The sequence below is a fragment of the Eutrema salsugineum genome, unplaced genomic scaffold, assembly GCF_000478725.1.
Source record: "Eutrema salsugineum unplaced genomic scaffold, Eutsalg1_0 scaffold_8, whole genome shotgun sequence".
Lineage (NCBI taxonomy): Eukaryota > Viridiplantae > Streptophyta > Magnoliopsida > Brassicales > Brassicaceae > Eutrema > Eutrema salsugineum.
Window position 1 is genome coordinate 12,514,338 of NW_006256414.1, and position 7,990 is coordinate 12,522,327.

Genomic DNA, 7,990 nt, shown 5'->3' on the forward strand with positions numbered 1-7,990 from the left:
ACCAATCTATTTTTACTTGCTCATTTAGATCTGCATTTTATTTACTTTAGTTCGATATTTTGCTTGTTTTATTTGCATGTCATTCGATTTTCTATTTACTCTTTAGGATAGATTACTTGCTTATAACACCTGATTTTGACCATTTTTCACCATTGATTTCAAATGCTTTTTCAAAGGTTTTACTTTGTTTTAGGTACTTTTATTTTGATTTCCATGTATTTGTAGTTTCAAGGCTCTTTTCAGAAAACTTAGGGAATATGATGGCAAAATTGAAGAAATCCACATTTTTATCTCAAAGTCAGACCGTCAGAAGTTCAGCCTCAAATGAAGCCTTTCTCACCGTCCGATCCAGCTCAAATTTGGAGACAATCAAGAGGAGACAACCAGCTTTCCATAGCACTTTACATCACAAAGATCCAACGGTGCAATTAAAAGATACATGGTGGAAGACCTTACGACCTATAAATACATTGTTTAGCAGCCCTAAACGGGTGTGTGCTCCTGTAATGAGATTTTGAGCCACCAAACTTTGTTTTTCTAGGGTTACGCGATGGAGATGGGGATTCTTCCCCAGATCCATTGTTCTTCCTCCTTTTTATCTTATTAACTTTTCTGTTTCATTCTTTTGCATTCTTCTATGTCTTTCATCATTCATTGCATCATGTAAATTAGTCCCATAGAGTCAAGTTGATTGAAGATATCGACAAGCATATATATATCGATTAGGATTTCTATTGTTCTTAGCTATAGTCCTACAATGTACATCTGTGCACTTGCAGACACTAGGGTTTTATAAATTTAAAACTTAAGGAAGACTTGCCACAGCTTCAACCCATTTAAAACAATGTACATATATATACAAAACTTCTTCTTCTTCCTTGTTCTTATAATTCTTCGATACTATCTGATGCTTCTTCCCTTCCTTTCCTTTTTCAGGGACACTCAAAGGATCAACACTCAACACCAGTACATTCTAGTTGCAGTGGACTATGTCTCTAAATGGGTTGAAGCTGTGGCAAGTCCAACAAATGTTTCCAAGGTGGTGGTGAAGCTGTTTAAGACCATCATATTCCCAAGATTTGGAGTTCCTAGAGTTGTTATAAGTGATGGTGGAAGCCACTTTGTGAACAAGACCTTGGAGGGACTTCTTAAGAAGTATTGAGTCAAGTATAAGGTGGCAAGTCCATATCACCCTCAGAAAAGTGGTCAAGTGGAGGTTTCAAACAGACAGATCAAAGACATTCTTGAGAGGACAGTGAGCTCATTAAGGAAGGACTGGTCCAAGAAATTGGAGGATGCATTGTGGGCTTACAAGACAGCTTTCAAAACACCTATTGGCACTTCTTCATTCAATCTCCTTTATGGGAAGAGCTGCTATTTGCCTGGCGAACTTGAATACAAGATATTATGGGCTGTCAAGCTGTTGAAATTTGACATAAAGACTGCCGAGGAGAAGTGGCTATTTGAACTTCATGAGCTTGAAGAGGTAAGGCTTGATGCCTATGAAAGCTCAAGGATCTATAAGGAGAGGACCAAGACCTAACATGATCAGAAGATAATGAAGAGGGACTTCAAGGAGGGAGACCTTGTGTTGCTGTTTAATTCAAGGCTCAAGCTGTTCCCTGGAAAGTTAAAGTCAATGTGGTCTAGCCCTTTCAAGATCTTGGAGGTGAAAAGCCATGGAGCTGTTATTCTTGAGGGAAAAGATGGAAATGGTTTTGTTGTGAATGGGAAAAGGCTGAAGCCCTATCTGGTCAATGCAATCAAGGAAGGGGCTACCTCAGTCCCTCTTGATAATCCCCCAACTCATTAATGAGTATGAAAAGTCAAACTTAGTGACTTAAAACAAAGTGCTCTTGGGCGACACCCCAAGCATAACCTTGTACATAAGTCTTTTTAATCTTTTCTCTTTTATGTTTTAGAATGTTTATCCTTGTACTTCTGTTTCTTCTTACCATTGTTCTTATTAGTTGTCTCTGGATTCTGATAACTTAATCTGATGCTTTCTATCTCTTCGATCATCTTTCCTTTCCATGGAGTCTTCTCAGCATCCTTGTTGAGTCTGATTAGACCCCCTCTTGCCCCTCTTCCGATCAGCTCGTCAATCAGGTTTCTCTTTGTTGAAATGAGTCATCCTTGATCATTTTCTTGTTCAGATTGATCCCTACAGTAACTTCATTGGTTTTCTTCACTTCAGTTTCAATCTTTGTGCTCCTCTGATTTTTTCCCTTAACCACCAATGCTTTCTTTTGAAATGTCTCAGATGAGTTTTCAGCATATCCAGCTCTGTGGTGACTTGATTCAGCTTCTTCCTTTGAGACCACCTTTGCCACTCCTTCGCTAAAGGGCATGTGAAGATGAAAACTTTTCTTGGCCATTTCAACTTCAGCAATCTTCTTTTCAGCTTGGTCAAGAATGATGCAGCTTCTGTGCTTAAAGGTAACTGTGTACCCATTTGCAATCATTTGTGAGACACTTAGAAGGTTTTTAGCAATGTTAAGCACTAAAAGCACATTCTTGATTATTCTTTTTCCTTTTGTTGTCATCACTTACATGTCTCCTTTTCCTTTGGTTCTTAGTGCAGTTCCATCACCAACTCGAATTGGAACTTTGAAGCTTGTATCAAGTCTATTGAATAGCTTCTCATTCGGAGTCATGTGGTTGGGTGTAACCACTGTCAATGAGCCAGGTCTTTTCTTCGAAGAGTTTTCCATCTTCTTATCCTGCGGAGAACATATGGAATTCTTCTTCTTCTTGAGTTGCTTGTGCTTGTTCAGATCTTCTCTGTCTGCAATCTTTTGATATGTGACCTTGTTTGCCGCAGGTGAAGCAGCTTCTTGTATCTCTGCTTCTGTTGAACTCAGCTCTGCCTCTTGCATTCTTGAAGTAACACACTTCTTCATTGTGTGTATCTCGTTTACAAAATCCAGACCACTTCTTTTCTTTGTAGTTTGACTTACTTGTGTTGCCTCTATCAGTGTTTCCATTTTCTGGTTTTTGAACCTAGCATGGAAAGATCCTTCAGCATTTTCTTCATCTTCATCTGGGAAATACTTTTTCGCATGGGCTTCCAGAGATCCTATCAGCTCCGCATAGGTAACTGAGTTAAGATCTTTAATTTCTTCCATTAGAGAGGCTAGACCTGCATAACTCGTAGGCATAAATGCTAGCATTTTAACCACCAAGTCAAAATTTGATCTATCTCTACCTAGTGCCCTCATTTGGTTAGCTACAGATTGTATTCTATCAGAATAGGCTTTAACTTTTTCTCCTTCTTTCATTTTCAAGTTCTCAAACTCTCTTCTTAAGGATTGTAGTCTAACCATTTTCACATTTTCATTACCTTGATAGGAATGCTCCAAAAGATCACAAGCCTCTTTTGTGGTTGTTGCAGAGAGGATTTTGTCAAAGATGGTGTCAGCTATGACATATTGAATGATTTGAAGTGCAACTGTATCTTTGGCTTTGAGTGTCTTCAGGTTTGTGGCTTCTTTTGACTTATCTGCTCCTGGTGTTTCAGGTGATTTGATGAGAAGTCTAGAAGTATTTTCTTGACAATCTCCCATAGTTCCTTATTCATCAGGGTCGTCCACATCCTTGCTGCCTAGAACTCATAGTTCTGTCCATCAAACACAACAACCAATTGGGATGACTGCATGTTAATCGCCATTTCGAGCTTCACTTTCTTTCTTCCTTTTGATTTCGTCTTCTTGACTTTTTCTTCAAGTACAGCTCTGATACCATGTTGTGAATCACTTTTGTTTTACCCTGGTAATTTTTCTCTCTTTAGCAAGTTTGTTTTCTTTAACTCTCTTTCTCATTCATTTTTTTTTACTCTGCTACACTTCTCCTTACTCATACATATAGGAGCTTTGTAACTCATTACTTCATCTAGCTTACTAGACTTAATCACTTCACCTAGGTACTTAGATGAATCTTACAAGCAATGTTCACTCTGAACACTAACAACTCTTACAAACTCTTAGCAACTTCAAACTCAGACTTAGTTTCCTCTAAATAAACTTACTTAGTTCAATTGGGCTTAAGTGGTCTGATGTAGGCCCATGATACCAAGAACAATAGACCCAATTCTTTTCCTACAGTTGACTTTCTTCCTTGCTGACTCTTCCTTGAATCCCTCTTCTTCGATACAGCACTTCTTCTTCTTCCTTCTTCTTATAATTCTTTGATACTATCTGATGCTTCTTTCCTTCCTTTCCTTTTTCAGGGACACTCAAAGGATCAACACTCAACACCAGTACATTCTAGTTGCAGTGGACTATGTCTCTAATGGGTTGAAGCTGTGCCAAGTCTAACAAATGTTTCCGAGGTGGTGGTGAAGCTGTTTAAGACCATCATATTCCCACGATTTGGAGTTCCTAGAGTTGTTATAAGTGATGGTGGAAGCCACTTTGTGAACAAGACCTTGGAGGGACTTCTTAAGAAGTATTGAGTCAAGTATAAGGTGGCAAGTCCATATCACCCTCAGACAAGTGGTCAAGTGGAGATTTCAAACAGACAGATCAAAGACATTCTAGAGAGGACAGTGAGCTCACTAAGGAAAGACTGGTCCAAGAAATTGGAGGATGCATTGTGGGCTTACAAGACAGCTTTCAAAACATCAATTGGTATTTCTTCATTCAATCTCCTTTATGGGAAGAGCTGCTATTTGCCTGGCGAACTTGAATACAAGACATTATGGGCTGTCAAGCTGTTGAAATTTGACATAAAGACTGCCCAGGAGAAGTGGTTATTTGAACTTCATGAGCTTGAAGAGATTGATGTCTATGAAAGCTCAAGGATCTATAAGGAGAGGACCAAGACCTAACATGATCAGAAGATAATGAAGAGGGACTTCAAGGAGGGAGACCTTGTGTTGCTGTTTAGCTCAAGGCTCAAGCTGTTCCCTGGAAAGTTAAAGTCAAGGTGGTCTAGCCCTTTCAAGATCTTGGAGGTGAAAAGCCATGGAGCTGTTGTTCTTGAGGGAAAAGATGGAAATAGTTTTGTTGTGAATGGGAAAAGGATGAGTCCCTATCTGGTCAATGCAATCAAGGAAGGGGCTACCTCAGTCCCTCTTGATAATCCCCCAACTCATTAATGAGTATGAAAAGTCAAATTTAGTGACTTAAAACAAAGTGCTCTTGAGCGACACCCCAAGCTTATCCTTGTACATAAGTCTTTTTAATCTTTTCTCTTTTATTTTTTAGAATGTTTTGATGTGTTTTGTGAGGTGGTTCCAGGTCTTAGGTAACTTGGGATTGTCGTGGCCCAATGACAAGTTGAAAAGGACTGTGGAAGAAGCTGAGAGATGAACTTAAGGCCCAGAAGTATGTGAGAAGGCTGGTGTGTGACATGTCATTACGGCTCAACCATCTCGCAGCCAAGTATCGCCCACGAAAATTTTTATGTGTTGTACTGCGAGATGGCCAATGAGTGACCTAAGTCACACTAACATTCGCAAATGGCTGTGACTTGGAGTTTCCACCTCAGAAAACCCATGAACCGTGTTGCACAAAAACTCGCGTGAGGCTCTTAAATGGGACTGCGGCCAAGTCCATCTCGCTGACAAAGGAATGTGGCCAAGCAAACCAAATGGTTCAGGGTGCGAGATGGCCGTGCGATTCAGATGAGAGGACAGCCCATATCGCACATGAAGGCACTTGAGCCTCCGACATGGTTATGCGGGTCAGTTAGGCAAGTGTTTAAGCTGCACTCACGAGCGTTCAAGGCCGCGAGATGGTCATTGCGAGCTGGCCTTCCCCAAGCCTATGTCGCAACATCAAGAAGGGGCCAAGACATGTATGATTGCTGGAGTGTGCGACATGGCTGTGTGGGTCAAGAAAAAAATAATACCATGTCGCATATGAAAGCCTTTGCGGCTCGGAGATGGCTGTGCGGGTCAGCTGATGGATAGACCATGTCGCAGCACCAAAAAAAAGCCGAGACGTGTATGCTGATGTGAACGTGCGACATGGCTGTTTGGGTCAAAAAAAAAGACAATGTCGCACATGAAGGCACTTCAGGCTGTGAGATAGTCGTGCAGGTCGGTGATCAAACAAGCCCATCTTGCACATAAACTCGATCTGGGCCACGAGATGGTACGTGCGGGTCTGTCAACTAGCATGCATGAGAAAGTCAAGGGTTGACTCGTCAAAATAGATCTATGGACAGCTGGTCCAAAACCTGAACTCGACCCAGACACTCCTTCTCCTCCAAAAAAACCCGAGTTTGCGTTTCCAAATCTCTTTCTTTGCATTGTTTCTTGCATAACTCTCTCATTTCTCCACCAAATTCATCGATTCAAACTGCCATGATGATAACTTAGAGTTTTCAGCTCTAAAAAATGTTATCAATCCCCTTATCAAAGTAGTACAAAGGGTAATCAATCCAACAATGTGGTGTAAACACTAATCTATGAGATAGTTTCTTAATCCAAGCAATATGAGTGATTTGGTTGGTAACAAGTGCTTAAAATGAAAACTAAGCAAGACAAAGAAAAGTGGTTAAAGTAAATTAAAGGAAACAATAACAATAAACAGATGATGATGATTTGAATATGATGAGGGAAATGTCTTAGACATGATAGATGATTAAGGTGCTTTAATGCTGAACTAGATAGCTAATGAACAAACAATCAAGCATAACCATTTAATATAGACTCTTAAGTAAGATAATCCTCTCATGAAGGTATTACACTTCTATGCTAATCCTCTTTCATACCAAATTCCCATTTGAGAAGCATGAATTAACAAGCATTAAGGTTCAGTCTAATAAGTATTTAAGCATTAAACCATCACTCTCATGATGAAAAACGCTTAAACCTCTAACAAGCTTGGTTAAGGCATTGCATCAAACACCTTTTGGGTGGTGAAATGCCCATGATCTAGACCAGAGTGATGTGCAAAGATATAGCCTTAAGAACAGATTGTTAGAGAATGGATGATGCATGATCTAACTCCTAAACTCTCTAATTTAATATCTTAGCACCCTAATCTACATATCTAAGACCTTAAAATGGATCTACTCACAAATCATAGTTAACACATTTGATCTTTTGCAAGGAGTGATGTTAAGCATGATTAGAAGCTTTGAATGAGATGGAGAAATGATTAGAAAATGAGAGATATCTCTTAACACCAAGGTCTTTACACCAAGAGGAAGGAGAAAATGAAAATGGGATAAAAGTTATTTAGGGTTTTTGCCAAAATAGTATATATAGTTTCTTGGAACGAACCGGGTTAGCCCGGCAGAAACCGGGTACTTAACCAAGTTTCTTTGGTTCTTGGGTCACACCCTCGGCTTGGAGAAGTCCTATGCCTAGGTGTTTTGGTCGAGGGTGCCTTGCATCTGTGCTGGTGCATGAAGAACATCTCAAGAACATGCATGGATCATCCTCTTATATCTTCACGTGGATCGGTCTTGTGGAGAATGTTGTTTGTGAGCTGAACCATGTGGCAGGGAACCTCCGTATGGTCTATGCAGAGGTAAATGGTCGAGGGATAGACCATTTCGTTCGGTGCAAGCGTACCTCGGGTTACCATGGCGAGGGTCTGAAGCCAAGGGTCTTTTCTATACTTAGCTAAATTCTTAGCTTGAATCTTCTTCACGCAAAGCGTCGGTACAGGTTAAGATGAGGTTAATGACCGAGGCAGTGACCAAATATTTTGTAAAAATAGCCTCGGTATAGCCATACAAAGGTCTCATGGTCGAGGCACTTGAAGACACTTAGCAGAATTTCATGAACTTTGACGATCACCAGTTTGGATACTTAGTCGTTTCAGTGAATGCTTGTCAAGGGAAAAATGCCTAGGCTTGGACCATGGCGAGGTAAATGGTCGAGGTAGTGACTCAGACCTTCGTGAAAATGAGCCTCGGTATAGGTATGCCGAGCTGCCCAAGACGATGTGTTTTAAAACACTTAACACAAATTCATTCCTTGAAGCCCAAACTAATATGTGTGTCTTCTGCTTCCTGTATCTTTTGGCTTACA

At 40.3% G+C, this 7,990-nt stretch overlaps 1 protein-coding gene across 1 annotated transcript; it reads right to left on the reverse strand.

Annotated features, from left to right (window-relative positions):
- Window positions 1-2,105: 2,105 nt before the first annotated feature.
- On the reverse strand, window positions 2,106-3,566 carry LOC112088905. The gene is made up of 2 exons (XM_024159351.1): window positions 2,554-3,566; window positions 2,106-2,475 (listed from the first exon to the last, which is right to left on the reverse strand). The coding sequence occupies exons 1-2, from the start codon at window positions 3,564-3,566 to the stop codon at window positions 2,106-2,108; spliced, it is 1,383 nt and encodes a 460-aa protein (XP_024015119.1).
- Between the last annotated feature and the right edge of the window lie 4,424 nt (window positions 3,567-7,990).

Excerpts from the sequence above, each read along its gene's own strand:
- LOC112088905 (XM_024159351.1), bottom strand. The coding sequence starts at position 3,566 with ATGGGAGATTGTCAAGAAAATACTTCTAGACTTCTCATCAAATCACCT. Across the intron at positions 2,476-2,553 it reads ACCAAAGGAAAAGGAGACAT|TGTCTCACAAATGATTGCAA; the intron begins GTAAGTGATGAC and ends AAACCTTCTAAG.